The sequence below is a fragment of the Macrosteles quadrilineatus genome, unplaced genomic scaffold, assembly GCF_028750875.1.
Source record: "Macrosteles quadrilineatus isolate MER2022 unplaced genomic scaffold, UCM_ALF_1.0 Scaffold_7__1_contigs__length_78375512, whole genome shotgun sequence".
NCBI classification, from domain to species: domain Eukaryota; kingdom Metazoa; phylum Arthropoda; class Insecta; order Hemiptera; family Cicadellidae; genus Macrosteles; species Macrosteles quadrilineatus.
The window spans coordinates 42,772,005-42,791,569 of NW_026542600.1; the positions used below are offsets into that span (position 1 = coordinate 42,772,005).

The 19,565-nt window shown below is 32.3% G+C and overlaps 1 protein-coding gene across 4 annotated transcripts in view; it reads right to left on the reverse strand.

Moving 5' to 3' along the window:
* LOC128998701 (filamin-A) overlaps window positions 1–19,565 on the reverse strand; it is a 184,286-nt gene that overhangs the window by 82,429 nt on the left and 82,292 nt on the right. For 3 of the 4 annotated variants that reach the window (XM_054424946.1, XM_054424945.1, XM_054424947.1), the window contains one exon: window positions 12,185–12,320. In XM_054424946.1, coding sequence (XP_054280921.1) covers window positions 12,185–12,320 — 136 coding nt within the window. Of the gene's footprint in view, window positions 1–4,880; window positions 5,013–12,184; window positions 12,321–19,565 lie in introns of those variants that run through there. The other variant, XM_054424950.1, reaches the window with a different exon arrangement.

The following is a 19,565-nucleotide window of genomic DNA, read 5'->3' on the forward strand; positions in this document are numbered from 1 at the left end:
GCCTAGTTTCCCTGTATTTTTACAAAACACATTGTGAGTCAGAGTACAACAAGGCATAGTTTCCCTGTATTTTTACAAAACATATTGTGAGTCAGAGTACAACAAGGACTAGTTTTCCTGTATTTTTACAAAACATATTGTGTGTCAGAGTACAACAAGGCCTAGTTTCCCTGTATTTTTACAAAACATATTGTGATTCAGAGAACAACAAGGACTAGATTTCCTGTATTTTTACAAAACATATTGTGTGTCAGAGTACAACAAGGCCTAGTTTCCCTGTATTTTTACAAAACATATTGTGAGTCAGAGTACAACAAGGCCTAGTTTCCCTGTATTTTTACAAAACATATTGTGAATCAGAGTACAACAAGGCCTAGTTTCCTTGTATTTTTACAAAACATATTGTGAGCCAGAGAACAACAAGGACTAATTCCCCTGTATTTTTACAAAACATATTGTGAGCCAGAGAACAACAAGGACTAGTTTTCCTGTATTTTTACAAAACATATTGTGAGTCAGAGAACAACAAGGACTAGTTTCTCTGCTCTGTCAAGTTCAGGTGACGGGCTGAGTCACAGCATAGCAGAACTAGCTGAGCATGGACTGCCTCTAAATAAATAAGATTTAAGTGAAGTGAATGTCTAATGTGTGAGATATTCCCGGGTATTTTAAGACTGGGGGCGGGCTCAATAGCGCTCACAAATAGAAACCCAGAATCCAGGCTTTTCTTGTGTCTCCAAAACTACACAAACATGCAACTTCTCTTCCGATTTTGAAAACTATTTCGCACATCAACTTGATACAGGGTCTGTTATGAGGCATTCTTTTATTACGATGAATGGTAAATCATGGTTTCTATACACTGATGATTAGTTTACTCTAAAGCCATTGCTAAGGCAATCACTGTTAAGGGAGCTGTATACCTAAGGACACAGAAACAACCTAAGGCGTTATCGTTGGGCTCCGATGGATTATTTAATAAAGTAATTTGAGTCATAACCTAAAGATACAGTAATGCATAAAGATACACCAACGCCTTAGAAATCGATATTAACTGTTCTCCTTGTTCTTAGTTACGAATTAAATTGATGAAATGAAAACTAACTGTCACTAAAATATACATTTGAATAAATCGAATGATTTCTGAAATGTGTTTAAATTATAAACAAATATAGAGTTGGTTGAGAGATTTTAGAGTAGTGTATGATAATTTATTGAAAATTCGCAAATGATTTACACTTATTGTTTACAGCTATGATCAAGCATGAAACAAATTCAATCAAAGAGAAAATATTAAAATAACAATTGAGAGGAAAACATTTGGAGTACATTCAAACTATAATCGAAGTATTGAAATGCATTTGGTTGGATTGAATTGTTTTGTAACATGAAGCGAATGTTCTATAGGAGCTTGACCAATATTCTAACACTTTCTTTTGTATATAAGAAAATACTAAAAAAACTATTCACAGGTCACAAAATCCACATTGTTTTGATCGCAAATCTCACTTATGTTTGATGAAGGAAGCAGGAGGCCCTGGCTGTTCAATATAGACCAGTTGATGACTTGACAGCAGGTGCCAACCCCCCCTCCTCCTCCATCCCCATCCCTATAATTATCTAACGTCTTTCTTTGCATTCACCAGGAACCGTGCACTGTTTATTTGCTTGTTTTTATATTATATAATAATGTGTAAAAGTTGGCAAACAATTAAGTGTGTTTGACTAACCATTAATATTGGTAGACAAGGTTTTTAAAGTTGCAGTCAATCCGAATAAAAATGAGCGTAATCCAACTAACTGAGTGTACAAACAATAAGAAACACAATTCGAGTTGAGTTGTAGTTTGGCTTGAACATGGATGGCCAAGCACTCCGATACGCCAGTCATTAGGATACTTTCGATAGTTCAATGACGCGGTCAGGTTTTATTTAGTTACAACAGGAGAGATATTTCCAAGAGCCATAGTATAATTTGACGGTGGAAGCATACAATAAAGATTAAACATGAAAGTAGTTTAATTAAGCTATCGGTTACCTAAATAGTTTGGTGGTACCAATTAATGATTTATGTCAAATAAGTCAACTTTTTAACCAAGAAAAACAGAAAGGACGACTAATTGTAAACTATGGCAGATGATTGTCACATTGCCTATCATAGTGTCCAAACTAAGGGAGAACGTGGGGTTTTGACATTATATTTTTTGTGGGACTCGTTCAAGTCTGTACTATTTGAATAAAAGATATTAAATCAAACGGATATACATTTAAATATTCAAAAGTCAATGCTAGTATGTATTGAGGCACGGTTGGTTTAGGAGTAGAAATAAGAAATCGCTTGAATGGGATTCTACGCAATGAATGATCAACATAGCTCTGAAGTTTTAAATAAACAGGAACTTGATGTTTACTGATACGTTGGGACTGGATTCCAGATGCAATAGGATATCACAAGTCTTGTAAGAATGAGGAAATTGTTTGTAAAAGATCCGAAATAATATAGGTACTATGATAGCATAAACATTCATTATCTTGATTGGGTAAATTAAAAATAACTCCCAGTATATAAATATAAAATATAGTAAATTCTAAAAAAATCCAAATTTCTACATATGCGATCTTAAAATACGTCAAACACCAAGGCTGGAATGTAAAGGTGATTAGGGTTAAAATTACTGAGTACCAATTACCATACATTTCTTTGCATTGAAATAAACCCGAATCCATCATTCGCATATGTTTTAACTTTTTAATATAAGGTTTTAAATTCATAGTTTACATTTTATCAGTTGACAGGGAAATTTTTGGAAGGTTAAGTACAACAATTGAATTGTTGTCTATATTCAGTAACTGTGAGGCCGACAAGTCCAAAAATGTGGAGAGATTGACATCTAGAACGATGTAGCAAGATATAATAAGTGTATGCACACAAATCGGGTAAGTTTGATATCAAATATTTCATTTCCAAACTTTTGTTCATATAATTTTAACAGCAGACAAAAGCACTAATTTTTAGAAGCTTAAGTTGCAAAAAACTGTTGGATTTAGTGAAAATTCTCATAAATTGAATCAAAGAATGAAATAATTTACGTACAAACAACAACAAAAATTAAGCTGTGTCAAACACAATTATATCAACATTATTAAGATATATCCGAAGCAATGAAACAAAAATAAATAGTGGGAACAGTGAGTTCTAAACAATCGGCTGTTCGCCCCTACAAAATGAGTGATGCAAAACAGGTACTGCGATCAAATTGCCTACCCACGACAATGCCGGCCCCAGCGGCCGTAGCCAACCAACACAATGAAGATATTACTATAGACTAACATACAGCATTTATCAGTGGATTTTATATCTTAATTACTGTATCTTATATCTTATCTTGATTAGTTTGCACATAACCGTGTGTTATTAGGAACGAATTGATGCCGATCTAAATTGATAGCCAAATATCGGGAGTTTAAAACAAATTGTAAGCAAGCGGTGTATGTTTTATTAGACCAAACAAGTACTTCATTCATTACGCGAAAATCTAACGTATTTCAACACTATCCTACATCAGATGTACGAAACTTAATAAATCATTATATTACACAATTCTAAGTTACTTGAGGACTTTCCAGCACTTGTGAAGTTCAAGAAAAGTAAACATTAAATTTAAGTTTCTTACTTCTTACGCGGTTTTGGTTTTAACTAGAAATATGTACTTACACTCAAACCTTTCTAAGCATATTTAAGCCCCGAAAAATATCCATTAATATCCTTTTAAACGAGATTTACGATTCCCTATTAATAATATTAGTATTTTGTCGTGAGGCTAAACAGGCCCTTATAGCTTCGAACTTGTATTTTTTTAATATTTACTCTAAAACAGGTATTACATGTATCCAAGTGTGCTCTTGTATTGTATTGTCTACTTTTAACATGAATTTTCAATGATTCAGACTCACCCGCTATAGAGAGCGACGCAAGACGCAGCGCCACCAAAATAGTAAACTGCCGCGATTAGGTTACACATTGTATTCATATGGGTTTTGACTTTGGTCATGGTGATTATTATTTCCTTTTATAGTAAAGAATTAAAAAAATACTTTTAGGCTTGGCCAATCAAATTCGTTATATTAGATTTTGTTTAACCGAAATACATAAAACTGATTAATAAGGAAACTTAGTAAGTAAATCTAATAAATTTCCGTTTATTCTTGCTATCATAAAAAGCAAATATTTTCGGTTAACAATCTACTATTATAGTAAGTTTAGAAAAAAGCTACAAATTACAGTCTGATTTAATATTGTAAACGTGTTTTTACACCAGATGAACATGATTATTAATACTGAAAGTTAGAGTAAATGGCCATTATTGGGTGAAGATCAGAATATTATATTTAGAAAACAGTGTACTAAGGGTTTACAATCTTACTGGTGTATCTGGCAACTGTTAAGCTAATGAAAAAATAGAACTAGCAACTGAAAAGCGTTACATTTGTCGTACAATATTTGTCTATATTCAAGTCTATATCACAATACTTGAATATTAAATATTTTGAGGTACGTCACAATTTGTGATGTAATGAATAAATTATTCATCATTTGGACTCTTGTGGCAACACCTAAACTATACTACTCGTACCTAGTGACATTTTCGCTATCCTACGTATTCAATAGGTATATTTAAAATCTGTAACATTCTGAACAGCAAAACATGAAATATCGACGTTTCCTTGAGTTGAAAAATAGGAAGTGAGTGACATGATCGATGACGACGTCCGACAGCTTGTGAAATCCAGCGGGAACCTGGCGTTGCAGAAGGTTAAAGCGTTTTTGGAAGCGAGTTTCGAGGGGAGGGGGAAGATTAGTGTAAGAAACTGTTGGCTTACAAAATATTTGTCGAGATCGGCGGGGCGGTGCGGCTGCGGCTGAAGGCGATGCGCGAGGGAGAGACACTCACTCACTGATCCAACACCCGACAGCGACAACAAAGAATAATGCCGGACGAAACAACAAAGCGGGGGGAGGGGGCGTCCCCACCGTCCACGACGTGTCTGGAACTTGGGAAGTCGCGAACACGCAAACTGGGTCGTAAATACCAGAAATAGACTGGCCGAGTCTGCGGTGCAAGGGATGGTCTAGAGGGGGTTATAGCGCCGCGACGACCCTGAGAGGGGATACTGTTGGAGGGTGCAACAATCAAGTAGCTTGGTGCCATTGTGCTAACCTGTTACTGACCGATCGTTCGTTTCGGCCCGGCTAGGCTGATACCTAGAGGATCGTTCGTTCCAGTTTCGCCGTAATGAAACATAACTATGGTTTTATTGTTGGTTTTTATGTTACCGCGCTATGTACAGTTCTCATGTACGTTAAATTACGGCTGGAATGTAACTTTTTCCTACATTTTATCATTTTAAACACGTTTTGTTACTTTCAGGGCTTTGATCCTGACGGAACCGGTACAGGAAATCAGTTCATAAGCAAATGAGCATGGAGCAGATGGCGTTACAAAAATAACACGATATTCTGAGTAACGTGTTATCCTGGTAACAGGTTACAAGTTATAACAGTATTATTTATCCTGTTATGTTAGATAACACCCATCTCTAAAATAGACCAAGTTGTGACTAGGTACTATTTATTAGTTTCCTTGTAGCAGCAAACCTAGGTATTCGTTAAACGAATGAAAGGGCTGTCGTAGCTTCACGCGCCAGTGCCGCAACTACAGTTGTATATACTGTGTTTCATTCTTGTACTGTACCGGATTACCCCTACTTAGCTTAAGGCTCGACACACACTCCCAAATCCTACATGGACAAACACAAAGTTAAAAGGCCGCTAACCGCTTAAAATTAAAAAAAAAACTTCTGGTCCCGTTATAGAACAGTAACCCTTGCTACTACTCTCTTTAGACCTGGGGACTAGGGAATGTCTCGGTAGGTGACAAGACCAACAACGTTACAGATAAGAAACTGTAACGTTTGCAGAAAGTAAATATACATACGTCTAATAACACACTTAAGCATATATTTACACTCATACTATGTAAAAGTTTGAATATTTTATTTTTTAAGAACATTATTAACATATTAACATTTAAGAACAGTTAATTACCTGTGACAAATCCATCAGGTCGTAACGGAAACTTTACTAATAGAATTATTTTGAGACTTTTTCAATGAAAACATTTCATCAAATACGAATTCAGACTAATTATTTTAATATTTGAGATCCAACCTTTATTTTGTACTATGAGTTTATAAAAACGAGTTTTCTAAATCCTCGTACACCTAATAATGATAAACATCTGGATAAGTTACATTGCATGTTAGTGACAATAAAAACCACAGTAAATTTTTCCAAGTATTCAGTTATATTTCGAATAGTTTTAAGAATGACAATGGAGGCAGAACTATTAATTATCTGCGTCCCATAGAACCCTAGATCAAAAGACACTTTGAAGTGCATCCACAAAACAATGGCGACGATAGGCGATCACTCAAGTGCAGCATTCAATGCGCCAGGTCGAAAAGTGTGTATTTAGAAAGCACTTTGGTTCATCTAAGAATATTGAACTCGTTAAATACACAGTGTTAAATATAAGATACAAGATTTTAAAACATAAATTTAGGTAAGTCAAATTAGGTGGCATAATTGTCTTTTGTTATTTAGTAAAAGTGATCACAAATACTTAGATGCTGTTGTAAAGGTTTGCATAATTAGTTTTCCGATCAAAGTTTACGGGACCTAATTAAAATCTTTATGAGCCTGTTATTCTACATTTTATAGGGAAGTAGCTATTACCGTAGGAGGCACGGTAAGACCTAGGCCCGGGACCGATTTACTTTTTCATTTGATGTCCCCAGAGGCCAAAAACACCATTCGTTCAAATTTTTATATATGTAGGCCTATATATTATATATGTACCTATTTATCTATCTATATAGTTATATATGTGTCCGTAAACGTGATAACTTAAGTATTTTTTGTCCGATTTTAATGAAATTTGGTATGATTTACGGGGGGTTTTATGAGGTAAAAATTGCTTTTTCTCATTTCTGACCCTCAACAAAAAAAAATTTGAATTTCTCTCTAGACCTTTTTAAAGAGCTTAAAAAAAATAATTCAGTATATCAAAGTGTTTTATACGGCTACTAGTGGCGTAGAAAATTGAAAAAAATATATTTTGAAATTCCCATGTTATTCTTATGGAGAATATTGTAAAATGTTGTAGTTTGCTTCTTTATGGATATATTTTGATAAAACTTGGCAAATTTATTTTATACTAAGCTAATAATATTTTACTAAAAACACAGTTTATTAGTTTCCCTGTAGCAGCAAACCTAGGTACTCGTTAAAACTAATCTTATTAAAATAGATTTACTTGAAAATCAATTCCGGCAAATGGAAATTCGCTTAGACGGCAGGTTTGCTGCGGCAGGGGTATTATAGTTTTTGATTACGTTCAGGCCTCTACGTCGTTCAAACACACAACCCTGATCGTAGTACAATATTAAAGTTAACACAATGAGTGTTAACGAATCAGTATAGCGTGTCATGATCTATAAAGTATTTAGAAAACAAATAAACAACTAAATATGTGTTATTAACACAATACGTTGTTTACCTTACAAATTAGACCTAAAGATTATTTTAGTCTTGTTTTGCTATTGAATACGAACAGCTGTTACCGTCATTATTTAGAAATAGTGTATTACTCCGCCAACAGAATAATAAATTAACATTCTGAAATTAATCAAAATGTCGATTAAGGGTAAAAGCCGATGTTATTGTATAGAAAAAATAACATGTGACACGATAATAACACAAAAAAACAAAAAGATTTTGACAAAGATGTACCTAAATAGTAAAATATTTGTATTAATCGGGACTATTTCATCGTCAAATACAGCGAACGAAGGGTAAAGTCAGAAGGATGTAGTCAGAAGGAACGGGGCTTTATGGGGTAAAACAGGTTTTTCCCATTTTGACCCTAAAAACACAAAATTTCACAATTTCTTTCCAAACCATTTTGTAGAGCTTCAAAAAACAAATAATTTAGTATATTGAAGCGTTATTGTGCGCCTGTAATGTCGAGAACTAGCCATCTTCAACTTTTGGACGAGTATTATTGGTAGTCACATACTCGGTTCGTAGAACAAGTATGATCGTCGCCTCAGAGAATTACCTTTCTCAAAGATTGAAATAGGACAAAATGACAGTGAGAAAATATTCGTGAGACATCCGGTGGTCGCCGTTTGGTCGCAAATAGCGGTCGCCACATATTTTTAGCTCGCACATCCATCACAATATACATCCTGAACTCGCAATCCGCCGTACGAGTTTCGAGAAAGGTTTTAATAGACATCGTTAATCTTTAAGTGACGCGAAATTAGTCGTCAAAACACCTGCCTTGCTTCATCGACGACGTCGACAATATGCGAACACTTTCGAGTATAAGCTTGCAAACAAGTTGAACTAATAATAAAATAAACTGAAATGAAAATAAAGTAAATAAAAGTGAAAACATAGCGTTCTACAGTGCAATGGGATGAAAAAAATCTGCAGAATATGCCACATAATTCTTAAATAGTGTTTACAAACTAGACTGTATTTCGATGTACATATATGACGCAATTTTCGCTAGGTTACTGTCTGTATGCGTATCGAGGTTTTTAAGTTTAACTTAACTACAATTTTTGTCAGCACAACAAATATTTTCTACCAACAAAATTACTTATGGTCTATTTCACACTTCTTAATACTAAATTCAGATTTAACAAAATACAGAACGTTCCCAAAGGTTTTAATTTATTTTTTATTTAAAAAGGTTTTTAATAGATTATTTTATTATTAAACTTACAGATACATTTCTGTAAATTTAATGTTTTACAAATTACACTTTCAATGAAAGAGGGTTTCGAGCTTTGTTTACTAAACATGTCACCTTGTTTTGATTAACTATTTAAACACAAATTTCGAAAAGGATTGTTACTAAAGCACGAACACTTACCATAAATTTCGTAACCTAAATTACTAACATCGCGGTTAAATAATCACAGTTGCGTTTATGTACAATGGTCATGAAAATGTAATATTTCACATTATGTACATTTTATATGATATTTTGGAAACATTTCCAAGCAATCCAAAAGTTTTCACAATAAAACTATCACAATTTTTACTCACGCAACTTCAATGTGCAAACATATAGAATATTTATATATATAATATTTGCAAAGAGATTGTTAAAATAAAACAAAAGAAACAAACTGGAAAAATTATATATACAGTTAAAATTATCTTTCAAAAGTTTGGTTTGCATATTGAACTTTGAAGTTAGCTATAATGCTGAAAATCATTTGGTGTGTTGTACAAAAAACCTTTATCACCATAAATTATAATTAGAAATTTTAGCAGTTTTATAAAAAACGTTCTAAAACTGAATTTGAGAGAGAAAGAAATATGAAAACTACTTCGTTTACATCAATATTTTGTATTGAATTTCAGAACTACGTAAATAATATTTCAATAACTATGACATTTATTTCAATACATATATATCTACAAAAAAAAAAAAAAAATTGTGGTAGTTTTAGATAGATGATGTACATTTCTTGAGATATTGGGAAAAGTAAAACACAACTGAAAAATGGGTGTAAAGTGGTATTATCATTTACTATCACCTCTTGTGCTTATAAAACAGTAAAACCCTGCACCCTGTACTTTATTTAATTAGAGAAGTATTCCTATTTCGAAAAACAAAAAAACATAATTAATACCAACCTTTATTTAAATCTACATTTGAAATGTAATAATCATTTACGGCATAAAAAAAATTGGAAGCATTCATAAAAATATAACGATAAATTCAAAACAATTTTTTTAATTATCTAAAATATTTGAGGAATTAAACAAACAGAAAACAAATTACTCTTACATTGTTAAGGGTGTATCTCTGTGGCTAAATGGATCATTGAGTCTCATTGTAAAAAGACATTGGAACTCAAGAATGCCGAGGCACCATCCCAAAAACAAAACATTCATTATCAGCTTGTAATAAATGCTTCTTTAAATCTTTCTTTGATTCCGCTAACTCTTTCTTTACGCGAAGTTAGCTAGTTAGTTACTAGAAGTTACTAAGATTAAGCACTCAAAAATAGAATGGAAAATATTTAATGTTTGAAGTTAAAAGTAACCAGCATGTTCTTTAATATTTTAATTAATAATGTAGTAATGGTTGTAATCATGGATACTGGATGGATAATGAAAACATGCCAGCATATAATACTATGCAGCTAAAATACAGAGTGTGTATAAACTTCGTGGACAACTCTTGTATATTTGTTGATTTGTTCTTAGGTTAAGACAATAAAAAGTACATCATATTATTATGAACATGTGTCTTAAATGCCTGGTTTTCTGTCTGTCTGTATTTACGTGATTGGTATGTATCCATAGATTTTGAACCCCTAAATTGATTGACTTATACTTAGTACATGAGTAGTGACAGATATTACTAATCCTTGTACAAAATATCAGATTTATAATTTGTAAAAATTCAAAATGCAGCCATTAAAATTCTATACCTTAAATATCTTAAACACAAGTGATTGTACTAAAAACATAAAACAATTAATTTTTTTTACAATTTTATCACTAATCCAAAGATGCTTAAGGATTTAAAATCAATTTATAAACAATTAAGTTATTCTGGTTTTTGTGAGCCTGTGTACATGAATTTGACAATGTTTTAATTTGATCCCATTGTTGCATACATACAGAATACCAGCCTATAAAAGCCTACAACTTGTAAGAAAGCATACAAATTCACTAACATGTTCCATGGGAAAACTTAGTAAAGAAAAGTATCAGTATTAGAAAAGAGTACCACTCACCAACTTCTTTTTCCACAAAAACATCAAAAATAAAGGTGAAGTTTCCTTATTCAGATTCTTATTTTCCAGTTTGAGCTAGATACATGTTTCCACTCATGTAAACCCCCATAAAACCAAGTCAACTGTACAAAATTGACTTTGGTAGAAAAACATTGTCATTTGCTATCTTATTCTCTCGATGTTTGAAAACTCCTATATTTTGGAGAGTCAATTCTTTCAATTTTGTACTGTTGGTCCAAAAGTCTTGTGTGTGAACTTCTAGTGATCTAAAACACCTTATTACTGGTTTCAACTTTCAAATGCTTGGCTTATTTTAAACAAAATGTATTTACAACTAAAGAGGAACCAAAATGACAAGTTCCATGTTTATACAGTTTTTTTTTTTCAAAAATACATAGGCGAGTGAGTCAGCGAGAGAATGGTTTTCGACTTAGTATACTCGTAGATAAATTGCCTTGCTTTTAAGTCAGGTGAGTACATGGAATTATGATTTGTCTACTGTATTGAACAAGTGTAGTCAGTGAAAAAAGCTTGAAGAATTATCCTGTTTTCCCACTTTGTTCATTCCATCCAAGTATTTGATTGGGTTTGATGTGATGAGTAGAGAAAGTAGTTCTGAGTAAAAAATAACTTTGAGCACTATTTGGCTCCTTAACTGGGGAGACTGAAATTGTTAATTATGATTGTGGAGCAAATCTATATTAAGTGCAAAATTTATTTGCTGACGCTAACGCTTTTCCAGAATACAGTTCAATATGAATCAACGCTAAGGCATTATCGGGTTATATCTATTCATATAACTGGGTATAATTTTTAGAAATAGGTAGAATGATTTGATTTAAGTAAAGTAAGAGGTGGAAACTGATAAAAAGCCTTCCTCTCGTTTGGTCCACATGTTTGGGTTTGGCCTACTAGATGGCACAGACGGTCACCTGCAAACAACTCATACACTCACACAATTACGTCGCTTTGTCTATAGCTTCGTATCAAACAATTCAAAACCCATTCGTCTATTGCTGTTTAGTCTAGGTTTTATTGCTGATTCCCTCACAGCTGTAGTACTGCACACACAATGTTTGGTTTAGAAACGTAATTCTTTTTCGTTATAATAGTTGATGGTTTGGACAATTTTACGTCTGGGAAGGTATCACCACAGTCCAAGCAGGTTCAGGACCCAGAGTTGTATGAACAGAGGGAGTGACTGTTAGCTAGTGGGTAAAATAACCACCAACTAATTTTAACAATTCATTAAAAACACTCCATAAGTAAGTATGGTTGTAATACGAATGACTCACAGTAAAGGTGTAGAAGCCATCAGGTACAGGTTGTCCACCAAACTTGACACTAAGAGTGTAGTCTCCTGCGTCCTTGACAGTGTAGTAGATACTGAAGGTGCCATCCTCGTTGTCCTCTATGTCAATGTCCACATCACTGAAACACATGTTGAAAGTGCAAATCACTTCATGTAATATAAACCACCAAATTGTTAGTTACATAACGTAATAGTTGTTCATAACTCCAGAATGTTTAAAAGTATCTAAACGAACAAGGATTTGACAAACCAACTGGTATGGGTACGATGCAATCGGTCTACGATATTGAAAGTACTGAAACTAGAGACACAGCAACAAACTGAAAACACTACAGAGATCAAAGCATCCAGCCGGAAAGGCTTTACCCTCAACAGTGTAATATCCCAAATTCCAACAACCCCGGTACAAGAAATGAAACAAAGGAGGAAAGACTTCCCATGATTTCAACAAGTATTACATTATATTCAAAACCTCAACTAGCAGTAAAGTATTTTATCGTCACTATTCAATTTTAATTATCAATACAATTTTAATATTTGTTAAAAACTCATAGATAGAGTGAATACACCTTTTAAAATTAATAATCGTTGACGAATTCTGTTAACATTTACTTATTTCCCAGTACCGGTAAATCTTAATGCAGATTCTCAAGGGTTGTAAGATAAGTCTAACTAGGAAGGAAACATAAAGTAACAAAAGGTTTAAAAGCAGTGAAAGCATTTTGACCGAGTGCCAGATCCATTTAGTATTTGACCAATCACTGGGTGTTAATTGTTTTCTATACTATGTTGCGTTGTTTGGCAGTAGCCACTGTAACGCTATAGTGGCTAATCTGGATGCCTGAATTAGCAAACACATTACATAATGGCACCTCCCTTTGTACAAATCTAATAATAGACAAACAATAGAAAACTATTGGAAATGCCAGCCAAGTTTCACACGCTCTTCGTAGGAGTTTTGGGCAATGTGAGAAATTGAGAGTTAAACTATGAAAAAGTAAGACAATATATGTTTACATATTACCTTCCACTGCTGTCAATAATCTGCTTTGTAACAAGATAGAAACCTTAATATGGAATAAATTATTTCTTATAAAAAAATTTAAATTTTTAATAGTTTGAACAGAGAATTCAAGAGTTATATATGGTAGAGGAATAACTTTGACATTTATTTTTTTTATTATTTCTTTTTCATCTGTATTTTTATATTATAGTCTGTTTATTATTATAACAACAACCCAATAACTTATAACCCAATAAGTAGTTAAAATAATTTAACTTTTACCTACCTTGTGTGTAAAGCTAAATTTAAACAACTAAATTTTTGAAATACCCAAACCAGATCAATATTTTTTTTACAGAACTCCCTATAGTTATGAGCCACATTAATATATTTGCTATCAAAAGATTTTTAACTCAAACCTCATGTGAGGCAGCTGCAATTACATTGGTCAATGAATAATAAATTCTATTTTCTCTGAAAAAATATGTTTCTTAATAAAAATGTAGCAAAATTAAATCAATATTTGTCTAAAAGCGTAAATTTTGGGTCATAATTTTTTTCTGTCAACCTCTAGGGGTTATATCGCTGAGGAATTGTGTTGCTTATTATATGTTTATCTATATTACTATAAAATTTAACAATGTTATAGCATGACAACAATCGTAAATCTCTGCATAGTGAACAAACAGAACTGTTTGTATTTTCTTTAGTTATTTTATAAATAACTCTATGCTCGATGCATTTAAGCATATTAAAAGCCCCAATATTCAATTTAAAACATTTTATATAAGTATTTCTTAATTGTGTGAATAGTGTCAGTCACAATTATTTTCAAACATATTTTTCAATGAATATCACAATAAACTTTTTGAAATATCCAACATACTCTCTTTGAGTTTAGCAGTTTTTTTATTCATGCCATTTACTGTTTGCACATACTTTCGTATTAAAGTACTTTCACATTTGATATTAAACTGCTTCATTTTGAGGTTTCAAACAAAATTAATGGTCTTTATTTAATGGTTAAAAATCTTTATAAGCGTATTTAAAATTTGATTGCAAATCAAGATCATGGCTATGCATCCAAGTTCTTTTTATCTGTGTTTTTGTATACATATGTGTTTGTCCAAAGCTTGTGTAAATTTTATCAACTTGACAATATTTCAAGTAAGAGATGAAAAAGTTACAGTTTAGGTTAACCTAGGAGAAAAGGACGCTGAAACCTAAACATTGAAACCTAGGTCTCCAAAGTAAATAAATCTGATTGTAAGGTAAGCCGACTTAGATTTTAACAACGTATTTAAAAAAGAAAACTAAATTTTGATAAAAGTTTGATTGATATCCTTTATAATTTCAACCTTTTACAGCTATTGCTGTTAGCTGCTGCAGTTAAGCTGTTTAAAATACTTTAAAGGTCAGTAAATGTGTGAGTAAATATTTATCCAATGCATTTAAACAACATTTATTTTCATCTGAGGTGTTTTTTTTCATAATAAGTGGTTGAAAAAAAAACCTAACCTAACCTAAAAAAAACTCATTCAATTGTCTATTCCATAATTTTTATAGAAAGAATAGCAGTGTCAAATTCATTATGTTTAAAGCTTGGTCATAACTCGTAAGCAAACTAAGAGTCAACGTAAGGTTGATCGTCTAACTTTAGAAAAACAATTCATGAAAACAATTTCAGTGGGAAGATGCCAGGTCATTTATGATCTCATAGTGTTTGTTCGTACTGTAATTAGTTTTGAAGTTTATTATTTGTGACAACACAAAGAAAGGCCTTCGATATGGATGAAGGGGCGTTGGCGTGGATATTATCCCAGCAGATACAATTGTACATTCTATAATTGTTTGAGACGTTATGTTACGTCAGTGTTATCAAATATGGTTCAGTTTGAAAAGGATTTGTAGAAAGACTAAAAAAGATAGGTGACCTCTATGGAAGTGGGTGTCTTGTAATTATAGTATTATTATTATACTATAACTGATTTATTTTATAAATAATATTGAAAATATGTGTATATATGACTCATCAGAAATCCAATTTATTTTAAGAATCCAACTACAGCATCTGTTAAAATTACGAGTACCTAACTAGATGAAATTAGCTGAAAATGAGTTTATAAAAACAAATTTGAACCATCATGATCGGACTAGGGTAACTAGTTTTATGGGGAAATGATATGAGGCAAACGCATAAAATAAAACCATATTCAGCTTATTGTCAATACAATTTTTATCGGCAAAAAGTGTCTGAATAATCAGCTGATTATCTACGGGGAATTTGTACAATGAATAGGTGGATTTAACATGCTACTTTAGTTCCAATGGAAAAACCCTGTTACAAATAAATGTTTTTAAACTTTATAACAAAAAATCAAAAGTAGGGATTATGAGAATTCTATAAAATTGAATATTAATATACCAAGAGACCAATCACAAAAGTTATTAATATCTAGATATATAGGGGGCAAACATTGCTCTGTAGAATAAAAAAGCAGGAGTTTTGCTGAGCACGCTGGTCTGCTGTGACGAGGGTATTTTTATGATAATAAAGTTTTCTAGCTGCTATGCAAGAGCCAATCTCTGATTATGCCAAGTTGGCTACACTTCAACATAGCCTCTTGTTAAATGATCTGAAGCTAAAAACCCAATAGCTCCAACTGAGAACCAGCCTAACACCTGCCTGACCTTCCGACCTGAACACATCTAATGCCTTCACCTGTAGAGCATTAATTGTCACTGTAGCATAGAGAAGTTGAATTAATAGTACAGATGCACCTAAGGTCACATGAGAATAGTTGTATTGAGTTTTATTTTTTCATTTTTTCATGTATGTTTTTTTAAGAGGTTGACAGCCTTGTATCCAACAAAGCAAGGGTTGAGCCGGTAGACCTACAGTACAAGGGTGAACTGTACGGATAAAAAGTAGCGGCATTGGCTAGGATCCGAACCCACGACATCCGTCCTTGGGCTTTTGGGCCCTTGACAGTTCAGGCCTTGGACCTGAAGTCCGTGACGTAACCAACTAAGCCGCCGACTCACCGAGACTTATCCAATACATGAAGAAAATTTTAGATAAAAGTAAAATAAAATATTATCAGTTGGTATTAGTTGTTAATAGATAATATAAGATTTTAAATTAGGTGTTATTAATCTTGGGAAAACCAACAATACCTCCCAATTAGACGAAGTATCGATATGTTTTTTATGCCATATCTTCATCTTAGGCAGCTGGGATTACTCCAGGCTAGGCCTACAAGATTGCGGCACCATCACATTATCGATTAGTGGGACTTGAACCCAAGACTTCAGGGATAGATGCCCTGCACTCAACCACTAGACCAGATCACTCCCGTAATTAAATTTAGTACCATTTCACTAATCTGGCACTATATTGGACATAGTAGTGCTAAATCATACACAAATTTAAAACCGCCAAACTAATGAAAGTTAAAAAAAAAACTGTTGTAAAAAATTATAATAAATGAAAAACTCAATATATTTATATACTCAATATCAGTGCCTAAAATATACTTAAACTACTAGGATGAAATGTACATATACATATCTATTATCATAATTATAATGACAAATAACTTGTAACAACATATTTTAATTTGTTACCAATTAGCAGCATTGTTATCTTGTATATTAGAGGGAATGGGCATTGGCGGAAGTCAGGTGGCATGGAAGATTTATGAATGGATAGTTTGTTATTCTGATGAATTGGTTGGTGCCTGTGGTCAGCTGTGACCGTCCTCACTGGACATGAATGAATTTGTATTTCTCAATTTTTCATTTACCTCAAAACAAATTTTGCTGCCCAGAAACCATGATAAATACAGAACGGATGACACAAAGAGTCTAGTGCCACATTCCTACAGTCTAACTTTAAGAGCGTAAACAGTTTCAATAGTTAATATTCGTGAAGAAAGATAAATCAATACAGAAATTTGTTATCTTACGTATTGAGATTTTAAAAGTTAATGCATAAATGTATAACGAGTACGGTTCTACACCAAACATGAAGTTTGAACCAACATGTTATTCAGAATTCAAATCACATCCCTACAATAATATAAACAATACTAACAACCTTTAGATAACTATAAGACAATGGAAGTTAAAATATTAGATAAGTGTTGAAATGTTGCTGCTAAACTTAATTATAAATTAAAAAAAATATCATTTACAATAATTGTTAATTATAAATAAATAATTTAGGGATCCATCATATTTAAGGCTTTGTGCTTCAAGATTAGCCCAAATATTAAAAATAGAACAAAATACAACAAGTAAACAGAAGGAACACTTTGTAGAGCCAAACTATTTTGGAAAACGGCTCTGGCGTAAAGAGGAGTAGGGGCTCTCCAAGGTAAAAGATAATTAAGGACAAACTATACAAGTGTTGAGAGCAATATATTGCATAATGTGCCTAGGATTGCCCAACAACACCACATTTATAACCCTGAGACATCGGTGCAGTTGTCCTTAACGGCAGCATTAGTCAGACTGGCACTAATAATAAATATCTAGTCGCAAAACCACTGCCATATAACAATTACGTTAATCTTGTTGCAACTGTTACCTGAGTAAAAGGATTCATTTCGCAGCTGTGACTTACACTGTGTGTTATTTACTTGCATACTAGTTTAGTAAATAGTGGTTTCATTGGTTAGCTCGGTGGTTACATTACTTGATAATAAACAGAATGTTGCATGTAAATTATCAGAATGGTTTGTAGCCTATTTTTTGGTTTTAAACTAAACCCAGCTATCTTTAGGGCTTTTTGATAATAATAATATCAGACTGAAGAATCTGCTGGTGTAAGTCGATTACAATGCATGACACATTCCACTTATATCTCATTAATATTTGGGTTAAACTATGTCTTAGACAGGTTCCTCTTAAAAAGGTTATTCAAGTAATGAAAAGAGTACTGGATTAGTAGGAACTATCTGTCTTGAACTTACTTTATTGTCTTATGAGAGATATATATTCATATTCAAATATCTTTATTCGTCATAAATCATGTACATTGGTGGTACAGTGAATAGTGTCAGAATACTTAAGATAAAAATACTATTTCTATTTATGGGAGGTGGAAAATTCATCAAAGGAATATAATGCTAGATTTATTATATGCTCTTTTAGAATTTTCTTGAATTTAGATGGGTTATTCGTTTTTTTTATGAATTCAGGGACGAATTTTAGAAAATCGTTACCAGCGTATGAGGGTTTTTTTTCAAAAAATTGTAATTTGTGAGGCTGGACAAACTCCCTTCTCCTCCTGAAATTATAAGAATGCACTGAATTTATTACTTGTTCAGATTAATTTTTTTTTGCGATAAGAATTGTTTCATAAATAAGTTGAAAATAAATGTAAATAAAATGTTCTTTTGCCGAATTATCTCATTTAAGCTTAATTCTAAAAGCCTCTTTTTGCCGCTTCAGAATGCTATCCATATTTCATTTTTTTGTAGACCCATATAATGCTAAACTGAATAAAATATGAGATTGAATGTGAGCAAAATATATACTTTTAGGGGTTTTAAATTACAATAAAAGAACATTTTTGATAATGCGAACATTCCGGAGTTAGTTTTGGTTAAAACTTTCTGTGTGTGTTTATCCCAATTCAAATTTCCATCTATTGTTAAACCCAGAAAGTTGATTTGATTTTCCTTTTGAATGTTATTTGAGTTGTAAGTTATTGTTGGCTTTTTTGTAATTTTGTTCTGTGCTGTTCTGAAATTTATAAATTTAGTGTTTTGTAAATTTAATGATAAGTTATGATTGTAGAAATAGTTTCCAATATTCTATAATTCCACATATGTAAAAATTTCAGTTTTTTCTGGAGAGTTAGATCATACAATCAAATTAGAATCATAGCATGAAGATTTATAAATCTGAGAGATATTTGTGGTTCCAGTTTCTTGGAGCTAGAAGGTATTAAGATAGGTATTAATTTAAAATTGTTTACGAATTATAAATTGCAGTGATGCATGGGAGGGAAAATTGGCTCTTTGAACTAGGAAATACAAATAATTTTATATTTTGTATAATCTCTTTGGATTTTCTGAAATAATTTCATAATATTTTTTTTTTTTAGAAGTTTTCTGGGTCATGTAAGCAAGTTTAAAGTAAAAATTTTGATAAATCAAAACTTCTGTTGATATAACAAATGTCAAAATATTTTCAAGAGATTAGGGAAAGGTACACCTGGGGAACCTACTTAAAAATAATAACTTGTGGGTGAAAATATCAATTAATAATGTTTTATAAGCACTTAAAAATGATTGTATATTGAATATTGTTGCAACCAAATACTAAATAAAGTATGTTTTGAATTTAACTT